At 40.7% G+C, this 16,383-nt stretch overlaps 1 protein-coding gene across 1 annotated transcript in view; it reads left to right on the top strand.

The window, feature by feature from the left end:
- Positions 1 to 16,383, top strand: part of DNAH5 (dynein axonemal heavy chain 5) — a 273,433-nt gene that overhangs the window by 185,815 nt on the left and 71,235 nt on the right. Inside the window, exons 53-55 of the mRNA XM_046001046.1 lie at positions 5,968 to 6,098; positions 10,158 to 10,311; positions 11,394 to 11,661. Coding sequence (XP_045857002.1) covers positions 5,968 to 6,098; positions 10,158 to 10,311; positions 11,394 to 11,661 — 553 coding nt within the window. The remainder of the gene's footprint in view (positions 1 to 5,967; positions 6,099 to 10,157; positions 10,312 to 11,393; positions 11,662 to 16,383) is intronic.

Genomic DNA, 16,383 nt, shown 5'->3' on the forward strand with positions numbered 1-16,383 from the left:
TCTATTCATAGGATAGTTGACTCTCAAAGGTTGGAAGTAAAATATGTTATTTATTTGATAACTTATGTGACCTAATTTATCGGTGGATAATGTCATTTTAAATCTGTTGTTGATATTCTCATTCTCTTGATGTCAGTTACTTTTTTAGGCCACGTCCTTTTAGTTAGAAAGGGGGTAGCTCGAGACTATCTTCCATTACTTGGGTTTATCCATAAGGAAAAAGTCTCATACTTACAAAGTGTCACCTCTGATAATTACTGAAGCTAAAGTTCATCTAGTCGATCCTTACTCTGAAAGTAGAATAGGGTGGGGAAGGCTGGAGTATGTCAGGGAGAGGGAGGAAGACAGAGTGACTGTTGTAGATTGAGTCTCCCCGAGGGCATATAGCTTGGACATTCTAAATTCTCAGAGTCTGAAACATCTCTACTGAATGGTGAGCACAAATGTTCTTCCAAATATAAATAATGATTCTGTCATATTTAATGATTAAGAGGAAGAAGAAAGAAAAGAAAATAAATAATACCAAAGGCAACTTTATAACTAATGTCTTTTGGAGACAAATCTGACTGGCCTAGGATTTCATAATTGCTCAGATTAAAGATGAGACTTTATGTTAGTCTTATGTTTGAGGAAGTTCTCTAGAACTCTCTTGTTTCTGTGTTTCATGAACAGACCATGAAGTGATGACCATTTCTTCACAACGTGGGGACATGACATTTGAGGCACATATGACTTAGCATAGGGTCTTTGACTGCTTTCCCTCAACTTCCCTCTTAGCCTCTTGTGTCTGCTCTGGAATTGGGTGAGGAATTCATGACTGGAGTTTTTAAGTAAGGTATTGATTACATTCCTCATGGTCTCCTAGGCTGACCCTCTCTTTTATTCTTCTGTTTCCTGGGACAGTACATCCCAGCTGTGTTGTGTGAATGTGAACCTTGAAATGTGTGACTTAGTCATAAGACATGACAGAAGCCAAGAGACAGAATTAAGATGAAAACTGCCGCAATATAGTGTATGATATGAGACCAGACATATTTCTTGGTTCCTTTCTTCATTAAAATAAATATTTTCTTTCAAAACACAGAGTACCTCTGTGATAGCTCTTTTGCATCTTTGGTAAAGATTCAAACCATGGTGCATGTGGCTTTTCATGGTCTAGCCCCTGTGTAGCACTCTGGCCAGTGGCTTGTACTCTGCTTAGCATGTAATCCGGAAAAATCGGCTATCCCTGATGAAGCACACCCTGTTTCCAGAGCACTTCACCCATACGCTGACTTATGTGAAATTTGTCAGTGTGTGTGTTTGTCTTCCTTATTGGGCAATAAGCTCTGTGAGCATGGGCACCCAATTTATTCACCTCAGTATTCACAAGATGGAGAATAGGCACACTTGAGATACTAGATAGATTGGTTTGGAATTTAACCCCATCCCCGGTGTGGCCCTAAAGCACCCTTTGCTGCCTCATCTCCTGATATTTCTTTTCTTTCTTTCCTTTTTTTTTTTGTGCTGGGAATACTTATTTATTTGGTCTATTAACACCAAGATCTGCAAAAAAAAACAACTTCTAAACACAGGATAAGAAAACTTGAACATTAACATTCTTCAATTTCGTGTAAGCTCTGCAGTACGGAAAATATACAAACTTCAAACAGCTGCAAAAATAGTGTCTTTGGGAGAAAATAGAGTTTCTACATCGATACAAGAAAAATAGGCATTTTTCTAATCCACCTCAGTCCCAGGGCAGGTGGGGGGGGGGGTGTGGAGTCGCCACTTGCCACCGGGAGGAACGCCAGATCTCCCTCTCCGCCACCACCCAACTGGGGCTGGGCAAGCCGGGCTGCCGCTGAGGACAATCCTAGGGTGAAAGCGAGATGAAAATGCCACTTGGGAAAAACGCTTGGTTCCCCCCTCTGCCAGCAGCTGGATTGGTCAAGTGTTTTGGCCCCTTTAGGGCTGCTTTGGTCAGCTCCTCCAGTGAGAGGGAGGCAAGGGGATGGGGGCTGAGAGGATGGGGCTGTCTCTTTTCAGATCTCCTCTTCCATGTCTGTGGAGGAGAGGGAAGGAAATCTGTGGGGGTCTCTCTCCTTCCATCATGGCTAGCTTGCTCTATGACAAGGTCAAGGGCCCCACAGACAGTCCTTTGGACTCACACCCCAGGGTGGGATGACTCAAGACCTTCAGGTGAATTTTCCACCAAGTGAGAGAGGCGGCAGGAACACAGGTGTGACTTGTGAGCTGCCCAGCTGCTAGTGGAGAAGGCAGGTCCCCTCACATTCGGAGGGGCTGGTGTCCCTCAGGAGGAGGACACAGGGCTTTGACACAATCAATGAAAGTGCTCGAAGGCTGCGAGGGCCTAGTACCTCGTACTGGAGCTCCATTTCTATGGGGACACTTCAGCCCTTTTGCTGATTCTGAGACTTACTGTAGCCCATCTCTTCTTCTTAAAATGTAGCTCAGCTCTTGCCCAGCATGCCCCCTTCTTGATTTCAAGTTATATCAAGATCCAGATCAGTCTCCAGCTCCACACCCAAGACTTGCCTCTACCCAGCAGCACTGTTTCCTTCATTATAGTTCTTACCTGTTCCCACATTCACCGTGGACGGTGCATCCTCACTTTTCTCTTAATAGGTCTCTCCCCTGCTAGCATGTGAGTGCCTGTGGGGCAGGATGGGCATTATTCATTTTTAAAATATTTGCTAAAAGAATTGAAGAATATTTCTATCTCACAGTTTGTATAGAGTAAGACGAAAGAGTCCCATTTAAGTCCCATTAAAGGTTTTACTCAATTGTGTTTTCTCATTTAATTTTAGTTTGTAATTAGATTATGAGTTTTTGAGTCTCTTTTAAACCCTTCTACTGTTTGTTCACATCTACGTTCATTTGTTGTAGAGGGTTTTTTGTTTGTTTGTTTGTTTATTTACAGCATAACAGTGTTCATTGTTTTGGCATCACACCCAGTGCTCCATGCAGTACGTGCCCTCCCTATTACCCACCACCTGGTTCCTCAACCTGCCCCCCCCCTTCAAAACTCTCTGGTTGTTTTTCAGAGTCCATAGTCTCTCATGGTTCATCTCCCTTTCCAGTTTCCCTCAACTCCCTCTCCTCTCCATCTCCCCATGTCCTTCATGTTCTTTGTTATGCTCCACAAATAAGTGAGACCATATGATACTTGACTCTCTCTGCTTGACTTATTTCGCTCAGTATAATCTCTTCCAGTCCCGTCCATGTTGCTACAAAAGTTGGATATTCATCCTTTCTGATGGAGGCATAATACTCCATTGTGTATATGTACCACATCTTCCTTATCCATTCATCCGTTGAAGGGCATCTTGGTTCTTTCCACAGTTTGGCGACCGTAGCCATTGCTGCAATAAACATTGGGGTACAGATGGCCCTTCTTTTCACTACATCTGTATCTTTGGGGTAAATTCCCAGCAGTGCAATTGCAGGGTCATAGGGAAGCTCTATTCTTAATTTCTTCAGGAATCTCCACACTGTTCTCCAAAGTGGCTACACTAACTTGCATTCCCAACAACAGGGTAAGAGGGTTCCCCTTTCTCCACATTTTGCTAATTTTGGCCATTCTAACTGGTGTCAGGTGGTATCTCAATGTTGTTTTAATTTGAATCTCCCTGATGGCTAGTGATGATGAACATTTTTTCATGTGTCTGATAGCCATTTGTATGTCTTCGTTGGAGAAGTGTCTGTTCATATCTTCTGCCCATTTTTTGATATGATTATCTGTTTTGTGTGTGTTGAGTTTGAGAAGTTCTTTACAGATCCTGGATATCAACCTTTTGTCTGTACTGTCATTTGCAAATATCTTCTCCCATTCCGTGGGTTGCCTTTTTGTTTTGTTGACTGTTTCCTTTGCTGTGCAGAAGTTTTTGATCTTGATGAAGTCCCAAAAGTTCACTTTCGCTTTTGTTTCCTTGGCCTTTGGAGACATATCTTGAAAGAAGTTGCTGTGGCTGATATCGAAGAGGTTACTGCCTATGTTCTCCTCTAGGATTCTGATAGATTCCTGTCTCACGTTGAGGTCTTTTATCCATTTCAAGTTTATCTTTGTGTACGGTGTAAGAGAATGGTCGAGTTTCATTCTTCTACATATCGCTGTCCAGTTTTCCCAGCACCACTTATTGAAGAGACGGTCTTTTTTCCATTGAATATTTTTTCCTGTTTTGTCGAAGATTATTTGACCATAGAATTGAGGGTCCATATCTGGGCTCTCCACTCTGTTCCACTGGTCTATGTGTCTGTTTTTATGCCAGTACCACGCTGTCTTGATGATCACAGCTTTGTAGTAAAGCTTGAAATCGGGTAACGTGATGCCGCCAGTTTTGTTTTTGTTTTTCAACATTTCCTTAGCAATTCGGGGTCTCTTCTGATTCCATACAAATTTTAGGATTATTTGCTCCAGCTCTTTGAAAAATACCGGGTTTAAGCATTTACTGTGTGCTAGAGACTGGGAACAGAAAATTTTAATATAAGACCTAGGACTAGTTTCAGGAAAAGATGTGGGGTGGAGGTTCCCAATACCTAATTAATTAACAACAATTATTTAAACCCTTACCATATTCACCAACACCACTGAAAGGAAATGGTTATGACAAAATCTTTATATTTTGAAAAATGTTAATTAAGGAAAGACACAGAAGATTCTCATGTGGTTTTCAGTAGCTCCTTACCTGCCGTATCTGTGACCCTTGAAGGAATATCAGGGAAATAATACAAACAGACATTGGCAAAATCATTCTTGCCAGTACCGTTCCTCCCCTGCCTATAACAACTTTACAGAGAATCACGAGGGCATGCCGAATAGGAATGCCATGGGGGTATCCCCCACCCGGTCCACAGGCTCTCAGGTCCCCAGGAGAGACAAGAAAATGGTCTCCATTTCCCATGCTCACACTAAGCTGGGGGAAATAATCTAAAAGACAAGCATAGTCCCAACATTTTATTAAACCTCAATAAGAAGAAAATAGGAGACGTCCCCAAAAGAGGGAAGTATAGCCCCTCCCAGAGGAGGTAATCCTGAGAAAGGGTGTTTAGCAATCCACTGGCAGAATACAGAGCCCGGGTTACCCCAGGGAGTTTCCACCAGCTGCAGAGAAGTGACTTTCTCAGCCCTGTCTCACGCTCTGTCATCAGTTTGCAGACAAGGGGGTATCACGGTAATTCCCCAGGCTCAAACTGTAGTTAGGAGGGGAAGAGAAATAGTTATCATGTATGGAGATGGAGAAGCAAGCATCAAGGAGAACCCTATACTGAATCCCCTCTAGATGGGCGTTAGAAGCTGGGTGGTAGAAGCAGTTCATCAATAACAATAAAGGGAAAGAAACATGGACTTCTGCCACGAGGGGAACTTGAGCTAGTCTGGGGCTACTGACTCGCCCACCCATATTCACTTCTTGAGCAATTCCTTAGGTCTCACTGTGCCAAATAATGGGACGGTGTTTACGCTTGTTTTCTTCCTGTTCCTCCTCCTCTTCTTTTAAAAAATTCCATCACCTATGCCACACTTTGGGACTTTAATTCCCTTCAATTTGAGCTCTCAGCCATTTTTCAAATGTTGAGGATATTCTCATCAACCGTGTGTTCTGTATTCCAAGAATACACATTGCCTTGAAATTTCAGTCTCTTTCCTGTCCCACTGCAATAGGTTGGGAGACTAAAAGGAAACCTCCACGTCCTCTTTATTTCTCTCCTTTAAAACTCAGAACAGGCCATAGGGGTAGCTTGGGTTGACTTTTCAGTACTGGTCTCCTCTAGTTTCCCAAAGGCGCCCCCCAAAACACACCTTCTTCAAACAGCATTCTCTTTCAGAAATAGCCTCCTTCGTCCAGCCAATGTATCTCTCCATGCTGATCCTGAGACACTTATGTCTTCCCAAATGCTTATATAGGAAAGAAATGGAATATTTGCACATTGAACAATGATATGTCCCTTTTCTATTGCACATTCTAGATCTCACGTGTCATTGGCACGCCCCGGGGAAATGCCCTCCTGGTCGGAGTGGGCGGATCAGGGAAACAGAGCCTGACAAGGTTGGCTTCGTTCATTGCCGGTTATACTTCCTTCCAGATCACTCTGACAAGGTAACATGCTTTCACTTTAATTAACCTGAAATGGGTTTTGATAGCAGGTTTTCAGAGGCCACTTGAGCTAAAGAATGCATTTTTCTTATCCATGAGGAATCAATCACTTCCCTTCCTAAATGTAGACTTATTATCATCTCCTTTCAACTTTTATTATAGATTATGATATTTTCATATTAATAATTTGCTTTTGAAGTATTTCAACCTCTCTCATTGTAATGAATAGATGCCCCCTTGTTTTTATGTTATGCATGACATGAATATTATGTGTGTTCCTTGTGGTGTATTTCAGAAGAAATTTATCTCTACTAAATGTTACTTCAGATTTCAAGAATGTTAAGAAACTAGAAAAGTATATGGAAAATTTATATCAATTCACTCATTCATATATTTAGAAATAGTTATTGGACACCAGCCATGTGTCAGGCACTGCCTAGGTGCTGGGGAGTTCATGGTGACCAGGATAAACCTGACTCGTGTCATCACAGAGCTTCTAACAGTCAAGGGGGTCAGGCAGAAGAGCAATTCATTCAGGAAGGTGTCATACATAGGTGCTGTCTATTGGAAAAGAATAAATGAAGACCAACCAGCTCCTGCTGTAACATGGGGGAGGGAGTCCTAACTTAGTCTGGGTCATGGTCAGAAAAGGCTTCCTGGAGGAAAAGATGTTTAAACTGAGACCCAAGTATGAATAGGAATTATCTCAGAGAAGAGGTGAGGTGCAGAGTGTCCCCGGCAAAAGGGTCAGCACACGTGAAGTCACATTGAGGCCCTGGAAGAAGTTAAATATGGCGGGGTGTGTGGCGTGAGACAGCAAGTGGGAAAGGGATAGAAATGGAGGCTATTGAAGGTATGATAAGGAATAGGGACTTTATCCTAAAACAAGAGGGAACCATTAATGAATTACTGTTAGGAAGGGCCTGTGGGTTTGTAGGTACAGAATACGGATGGAAGGAGCTAAATGGGAAGAGTTACAAGGCTGTCTCAGGGATTGAGGCAAGAGATGATGGGTCAGGAGTGGGGGCAGTGAGAACGGAGAAAAAAGGACAGACTCAGGATCAATGGAAGTTGAACTTTTGAACTTGGTCCGTCCTAGTTGTGGCTTGGGAAACTAGCTGACTGATGTGTACAACTCATCAACGTACAACACCCCCTGGGGGGGGGTCGTCCTTGGTCATAAGTGTGTAGTGTGGGTGGAACAGGGAAGTGAATCTCTCTCAGCATGGAGAGATACACAGGGGCGACCCAGAGAGGCTGAACAGAATTTCAGGATTAATCAAGATGAGAGGCAAGAAGCCAGTTTGGAAAGTTTAGTTGGGCTGAGAATTACTAGAGGTTAACTTGTGGGTGGGAACAGGAAGTCTTGCCTCCTGGCCTTGCTGTAGAGCTTTGGCTTGGCCCAGTCAGGCAAAGCATCCCTCCATCTGTTCCTGATGGAGGCCCGTAGATACCCGCTAGGACAATTGGTAACTATCAACGCCACATTTAAGATCCCGTTGTCTGGGTTGTCACACTTTTAATTTGGTCAGAATTATAGGCTTCTGCTTGGAGAATAAATCCAAAAGGTTGCTCTTTGTTTTTCAAGTACTAGGACAGAGAGAAATAATTCTCATTGCCTTGTGTATAATTCTGGGAGTTTGTGGATAGCAGTTGAGTTAGGTAAAAGATAACCCATGCAGGAAAGAGACTGGACTCTGACATTTTTGTTCCTAATATTCATATAAAGCCTTACAGTTTTCAAGGCACTTTTATATGCATAGGCTAGTTTGGTCTTCGAAGGAACTTTGTCAGTTAGCAAGGCATATAGTAATATTAGCCTATCTTACAGCCGAGACTCAGAGGCTATCACTTATCTGAAATCCCACATCTGCCTGGGAATTGATCACAGTATTTCTGGTTTCTGGTCTGGCTTGACCTTCACCATACCGTACTGCCTCAGGAAAAAATGTCTTATGGCTCCTCTCTCAGTGATCAGTTAGTTTCTCTGCATGTCATTAAGGGTCATAGTCACCACCATTACTGATGAAGAGGAGGGCCAACTCCTTTGCCTTTTCACACCTTCAAGAGACCATCTTACTGTCCAAGCCCGGGAATCACTATGTGGCCAAGAATCAGGAAGCAAGAACCTCCCATTTGGGAAGCACAGCCATGTGTTAGAGGGCTGAGGCCATTATTTGAGGCAGTGGGGCCTTGATCCACAGACTGGGTTGAAAGTTTTCCCAAGTCAGGAAGAGCTGATGTGAGGTCTTTTCCTTTCTCTCTCTCTAATGGGGAACTGCATCTTTGAAATTCTTTTCTAATCTCTCAGATCACACTTCTGCAGACATTTTCTTAAAATATTGATGCATTGTGAGGGTTTTCTGGTTCTAGGATTTAGGTTTTAGATGATCAAAAAGCACAGAATATAGAGTTAAATAGTAGCTTTAAAAAAAATCAGAAGGCCATTTGCTCTTGTGCTCTGAACTCTGAGTTTATTTAATGCGGAAAATTCAAAATTCAAATAATGTTTCAGTAAGTCTGAATCTCCAGGATTGGAATATCTTTATTTTTACTTTCGGTGGTAATGAGCTACTCTGTTTTGGGACCTCTCTAATATTTCAGTACTGCAGGCTGATTTCCACTAAAGGATTGCTTTTGACAGTGAAAGAAGATTTAGAGTGAGATATTTCATGTTTCCAGCTGTTATATTACATATACTGATTGCTCAGAAAATTCTTACAGGGAACTCAAAGATGCAATGAAACTGTTTTGGGGGATGAGAGGCCACCATTTTTTTAAAAATATTTTATTTTACTTTTTAAAAAGAATTTATCTTATTTATTATTTTTTAAAGATTTTATTTATTTATTTGGCAGACAGAGAGAGAGAGAGAAAGAAACAGGCTCCCTACTGAGCAGAGACCCCGATATGGGACTCAAACCCAGGACCCTGGGATCATGACCAGAGTCGAAGGCAGAGGCTTTAACCCACTGAGCCACCCAGGCACCCTAAAGGTTTTATTTTTAAGTAACCTCTATACCTAGTGTGGGGCTCAAACTTACAAACCCTGAAATCTAGAGTCATACGCTCTTCCGACTGAGCCAGCCAGGCATCCCAAGAGGGCACCATTTGAATTAGAGCATCTTCCTCAGCCTATATAATTAAGGCCGGATATGATTTAATTTAGATTGATTTATAAGGTATTTTCTAAAATACCAGATGCAGGGACACCCGGGTGGCTCAGTCGGGTAAGCATCTGCCTTCAGATCAGGTCATGATCCCAGGTCCTGGAATCGAGTCTCGCATCGGGCTCCTTGCTCAGCAGGGACCCTGCTTCTGCCTGCTCTGCTTGCCACTCCCCCTGCTTGTGTGCTCTCTCTCTCTCTCTCTCTGACAAATTAAAGAAAAAATCTTAAAAAAAAATACCAGCTGCAGACAGGCACATAATAAGCATTCCAATTAGACTCTCGTGTTAGCCTTACCAACGAATATTTTCAAAATGAAACAAACCCATTCGGATGACATTTAGTTGTGGTAAAAATGGTATTTTGGTTTCAGGTTGACTTTTCACTCTAGATTTTTATTTTGCATGTAAAAAATTAATTATAACAGTTAATGAAATCTGGAGTTAAAAAGCCAGTTTCATATTTTCAGGTAAATATAAAGTTACTTGACTTGTTAGCAAGACTTATTTGTGATCATTTTGCAATATATACAAGTATGGGAATACTATGTTGTGTACCTGAAACTAAGATAATGTTATAAGTCAGATATTCCTTAATGGGAAAAATAGCTCTTAACTTTTGTGAATGGTGAAGTACTCAAAATTTTACCAAGATGTACCTCTATTACTCTCAAAGAAATAGCTATTAGAAAATGAAAGAAATTTTTTAAAAATCAGTTTCATCTTTGTAAGGAAATTTGATGGACGAGTAACATTCACATACAATAAAGTTCTTATCTGATGAAACAACATCCGTATTTCTTTTGATTAACCAAATGGCATAAAGCATTGTTGTAAGGATCTTTCCTCCCCATCAGAATAGTTTAGCTAATGACACAATGACAATATCTCTTTAGATCATACAACACATCAAATCTGGTGGAAGACTTGAAGATTTTGTATAGAACGGCGGGGCAGCAAGGCAAAGGAATCACTTTCATCTTTACAGACAATGAGATTAAGGATGAGTCATTTTTGGAATACATGAACAACGTTTTATCGTCGGGTGAGGTAGGAGCTCATTTATCTTCATGAATTTTGACTCTTCAGATTATCTCCAACTTTAGAGCTATTTCCTTCCATTATTAGGGTTTAGAAAATCAGTAGTAGGAAGAATTGATTTTTCTATTGGGGTTTAGAGAATAAAACGACTGATTGGATTTTTGATATGTCCTTTTACCCCTTTAAAAAGTCATGAAAATGATAGAATCATTTGTGTATCATTTGTGTATTTAAAATCTGGGGTATCTTATCTTGAGGACTTTGGTTAGTCTTTTTAAAAAAAAAGATTTGCAAAAGCTTGTTATTTTGTTGTAGTCCCCAAAGTTTATTTTTGCTTTTGTTTCCCTTGCTTGAGAAGACAGACACATCTAGAAAAAAATGTTAGCATGGCCGAGGATAGAGAAATTATTGTCATCGTTCTTCTAGGAGTTTTATGGTTTCAGGCCTTACATTTAGGTCTCTAATCCATTTTTGGTTTATTTTTGTGTATGGTATGAGATAGTGGCCCATTTTCATTCTTTTGCATGTCACTGTTCAGTTTTTTCAGCACCATTTATTAAAGAGATGGTCTTTCCCCATTACATATTCTTGATTCCTCTGTCATAGATTAATTGAACATGTAAGTGTGGGTTTATCTCTGTGCCCTCTCTTCCGTTCCATTGATCTGTAGGTCTGTTTTTGTGTCAGCACCATACTGTTTTGATTATTATAGCTCTGTAGTAAATCTTAAAATATAGTATTGTGATATCTCCAGCTTTATTCTTCTTTTTCAAGATTGCTTTTGTTATTTGGGGATCTTTTGTGGTTCCATACAAATTTTAGGATAATCTGTTCTAGTTCTTTAATTATTTAATAATTTAAATATTTAATATTTAATAATTTAAATATTTAATTTAATAGTTCTTTAATTCTTTTAACCTATGAGTGTGGAATACCTTTCCATTTGTTTGTATCATGAAGACTTTGGTTAATTTTCTAAAGATGAGTTTAAGAACATAAATGGAGGAAAGATATCATATGTACTAAGCTATGTATTTTGGTCTCTTTTCATTTGTCTGTCCTGAATTTGAATGTCTACATTTCTTTTGAAGGTCTCCAACCTATTTGCTCGTGATGACATTGATGAAATTCATAGTGATCTCCTATCTGTCATGAAAAAAGAATACCCCAGGCGCCCTCCTACCAACGAGAACCTGCATGACTACTTCATGAGTCGGGTCCGACAGAACCTTCACGTTGTGCTCTGCTTTTCACCTGTGGGGGAGAAATTTCGAAATCGAGCATTGAAGTTCCCTGCCCTTATTTCAGGATGCACTATTGACTGGTTCAGCCGGTGGCCTAAGGATGCCTTAGTTGCTGGTTAGTGTGGTGGAAACTTTGGTTAGAGTTTTTGGTTAACTGTGTGTGTGTGTGTGTGTGTGTGTGTGTACGCGTGTGTGTGTGTGCGTGAGTGCATGCGTGAATTTACTTTCTATGCTATTATCTGGACTGAGCCCACATTCACTTTGTCCAATATTTGAGGATTTTTGAAAGATGGTGCTCTTTTACCAACGGGGCAAAAATGAGGTAGCTAATTTTTTCCAGAGTGCGGTTATCAGACTCTGGTCTTTTTTTTTTTTTCCAGACACTGGTCTTCAATGTCATACTCCCTTGAGTTAATTTCCAGTGACTGTAGTCTTTTCAGGGATGCTGGAAGGCTTTGTCTCAGTTGGATACTCAGACATGTTCCAGGATGTGCCAGGAAGGCACTGAAGTTTTAACTACTTTGATAGCATTTGTGTTCTTTTCAGAGTGGGCTGGTCAACCTCAGAGTAGTTAAAGTCGATTGTCTCTTGGACATTTTGTTCTTGTGGCTGCAGGGCTGGACCTCAAAGAAGAACACCTTACCCGGCAATGCTCTTGCTGGCTTCTGTCTTTGAAAGAGGATGTGATACTGTTCTGTGATTTGGGTCCTTGATCATTCATCCTGCAGAACATGAATGTCTGTCTCGCTCTAAATGAAATTGAACATGGATGTGGTAGAGGAGATGTTAGAGATCATTTTGTTTATGGTTGTCAGCTTTCGGTGAGAAGTTACTTGTGAGTATTTTAGATGGTAGGGATGTTTAGGAGTCTCCCCTGACCAATTGTATCAGACCCTCAGGGGGTGTCCTGGTTCATGGCAGTGGTTTTCAAACTTTTTATCTCGTTATGTTTTAATAATAATTAGAGTCCCATTTCTCAGTAAAACCTTACAGTAGCCCTAATAGATAAAACAAGGAAAAGCAGAGGTGGGGAAGAGTTCTGGAGCCTCCCCCTTAGCCCACATCTGTGCCATGTCCACATCTGGCTCTCCAGGTCCATGGAACCCACCGTGAGAACAACTGATTAACCCATCTCCTGCCCTTGATAGATGGAGACATTGGGGACAGCTGAAGCTGAGGAGATTGTCAGAGATGTAAGAAGCCATAAGGATCAATACTGGGGCCAGAACCTGGGTTTATTATGTATACGGATCTATTCTTAGCCTCTGGAGACATTCTCTTCTCTACATACTGCTGTTGACAATCATGGTCTTCCAATCTGTGGCTTTTAAACACAGAATATTTAAACATGTTTGAAATACACATATACAGTTTTTTCTTTTGTCTTATAAAGTTTGAGAAAAGGCCAGTGACTTACAATTTTAAGTCCTATTAAAATGTGATTACAGCTAAAGGTAAAACTTAAAAATTCTTTGAAATAGGATATAAATGCAGAGCACAAAATGACAGAATTTCAGAGCTATATTAAAATTAACTATGAAAGATGATAATTAGTGTAGAAGTACTGTGTGGAGTATCATGTAAGGCATTATTACAAACAATAAAATAACAATTTCAGGTGACAAACATTGTAATATACCATAATTAAGATGATTTAATTTACATACGGAGCGCTTCCTGTGAGGTCTTTATTTCAATCATCTCTTCTACTACAAGATAAAGGCCTTATTGATCTTCCCTTTGTTAATTTCTCATAAATCTGCCCCTTTCTTTAAAATTTCATTGTAAAAAATAAAATAAAATAAAATAAAACAAAATCTCATTGTATCAAGCCAAGCCAGGATTACATGGAGGTCAGGGAAACTTTCATTTCTATGTCCTTGTTTCCTAGCAAGTGTCCTGACTTCCATGGGTGCCTCTCCCTGTTTGTTTATTGAGATCGTATTTATTGAGCTCCAGGCTATTTCTGGAACCAGGCACAGGGAGGGCAAAGCAGACTCCTTTCTCCACTCCAATCTTCTTCCCAGGCAAGCTCATCCTCAGCCTCCTGGGTGATAGGCCCCATCAGCTTTTCTTTCCAGTCTGGCCTGTCTTTTGGCTTGAGATCTGTGCACTTGGCTTGTCCGGCTTGACCAGGGTGGTTTCACAGATGCTACTCCAAGTGCCTCACACCGAACTTCCTTTCCTCTGGTCCTTCGTCCAGGATCCCGCCATCATCCACTAAACTACACAATCAGAGCTTTGTCTTGAACATCTGGGCCTCCCTCAGCTCTCAAGTCGGCTTGATCTCCAAGTCTCGTCGACCCTATCTTTCACATATTGGAGGATTGTCTCTAGCACTTTCCCTCTCGCAGGCAGACTTCCTAGGCCAAGCTGTCATTGTCGCTCACCTGGAAAACCCCAATAGCTTTCTGATGACCTCTCTTCCTGTTTCAGCTGTCTGCCATCCAGCTCACATTGCTGACAGAAGAACGATGAAAACACAGACCCAACCACACTGCTTTCTACTTCTATGACCATCCGTTGCTCCTGGGAAAAATCCATGGTCTCTAGCCTGGCCTTGAGGCTGGGAAGAGTGGCCTGGCCCGCCTCCCCCAGCTTCCCTTGAGGTTGCTTTTTCCCCTGCTCTGTTCTTCCCGATCCTTGAACAGGCTGCTTTTTCTTCCCATGTGATGTCCTCCTTCTCCATCTGACTGGGACCCTCCTCCCTTTGTTTGGGTGATCCTGGCTCAGTCAAACATCCCTTCCTCAGGGGAGTCATCCCCTTTCTCTTTCTTCCTATGGAGCCTGTTTCCATGTTATCACTTCCTAGTACTCTGTGATCTTCCTTCCTGGGGCTGATCACAGTTTGTGGTTTCTATACTTAGTTGTGTGTGAATTTGATTAGTGCTGATTTGTCTGACTCAACTCAAAGGTCCATGAGGTCAAGGACTACCTATTTTTCATTCACAATCGTGGCTGCTACCAAGTGTCTGATGGTTGTAGTGTTGAATGAATGAGTCAGTCTGTTGAAATTCATTGTCCTTCTGTAGTATGGCCACGACTTACTTCCTGTCTTCTCTAACCAAATGTAAACCCTCCCTCTCTTTTCCCCAGATATACCTCTTTTGTTTGTGCTCTGAACCTGCCCTCCCTTCCTCCTTCCCTCCCTCCCTCTCCCTCTCTTTCTTTCTTTCTTTTGCAGGGGGTGGGAGGAGCATGCAGTGGGGAGGGACAGAGGGGGAGAGAGAGAGAATCTTAAGAAGACTCCACACCCACTGCAGAGCCTGACCAGGGCTGGATCTCACAACCCTGAGATCATGACCTGAGCTAAAATGAAGAGTTGGATTCTTAACTGACTGAGCTGCCCAGGTGACCCTGAATACACTTAAATCATCCTTATCCTCCACACATTAGCCCACTTAGATCGAGAACATTCTCTTCCATCTCCTTTGTTTATCTACATTCCAAAGCTTAATCAGAACTCATCACATCCTTCACTCTTTCTTTGTTCCCTTAGGAATATTTGGTTCCCCCCCCGACAGGCCCCTTCATGGACCTCCTGTATCTATAGTACTTTATATCATGCATCTGGGTTTTGAAATGTTCTTAAACCTTTGATAACCTTTAATCTTTTGTGGTTACATCTCCAGTCTAGTCTGATAAGTGTTTACTGCGCTCGTCACAGTAGTGGTTGAAATAATTATAAGATATGAAACATAACTCCTTTATGCAAGAAATATAAAATCTATATATCTATATACCTAACATTAACCTAGAACCTGGCTAGTGTTATTTTGAATGAATACCATCTGTGGGTATTGGAAATACTTAATATACTTCGGGATTTAAGTGTTATTTATTCTTTTTGGAAAATTAGTAACAAGGTTTCTGGAACCAACCTTAAGTTGTCTTCAGGATGCTGATTCTAAAATAAATTATTATATTCAGCCATATTAGTAAAGGAAGTATACAATTTTGTTTGTGTTAGTATATTTAGATTCTACGGAATATTTCCCATAAAAGTACTAAATTATTATAAATTTCTAAAATTAATAATATTAATTAATTTATAATTTAAGATAGATTTTAGTTTTGTTTTTAATCCAGCTTATTGGGGTATGAATGATATACAAAATAGCGTACATAATTAAAATACACAACTTGATGAGTTTTGAGGTAAGAGAGTACCCACGGGACCTTTGTTGTAGTCTATGCCATAAACATATCCATCACCTCCAAAAGTTTCCTCCTGACTTCTTCAACTATTATTGTTATTATTTTGTGATAAGAACACAGCCAAAGATCTCTTATAGCTAATTTTAAGTTTACAAACAGTATTGTTAGCTATTCTTGCTTTACACTAGACCTCTAGAACTTACTCATTTTGTATAACTGAAACATTGTATTTTTGACTTTTTGACTGGGAGGAGAGGGAAGTGGTACCTCCTTCCCTTCCCTGTGGCAGTCAGAGGTCTACTTTCTGTTTCTATGAGTCTGACAATTCTGATTTCTCCTGTAAGTGGTATCATGTAGTATTTGCCCTTCTGTGTCTTGCTTACTTCACTTTGCATAATGTCTTCCAGGTTTCATCCTTGTTGTTGCAAATGGCAGGATTTCCTTTTTTTTTTTTTTAAAGCCAAATAATATTCCATTGCATGTATATCCAATCGTATATCAACAAACATTTAGGTTGTTCCCATGTCTTGGTAACTGTAAATAATGCTGCAGTGAACAGGAGAGTGCAGACATCTGTTTGAGATAGTGATATTATTTCCTTTGGATATGTGCCTGGAAGTGAGATTGTTGGATCCTATGGTAATTCTATTTTTTATTTTATTTTATTTTTTAATTTTAA

This window comes from Meles meles, chromosome 3, assembly GCF_922984935.1.
Source record: "Meles meles chromosome 3, mMelMel3.1 paternal haplotype, whole genome shotgun sequence".
NCBI classification, from domain to species: Eukaryota; Metazoa; Chordata; class Mammalia; order Carnivora; family Mustelidae; genus Meles; species Meles meles.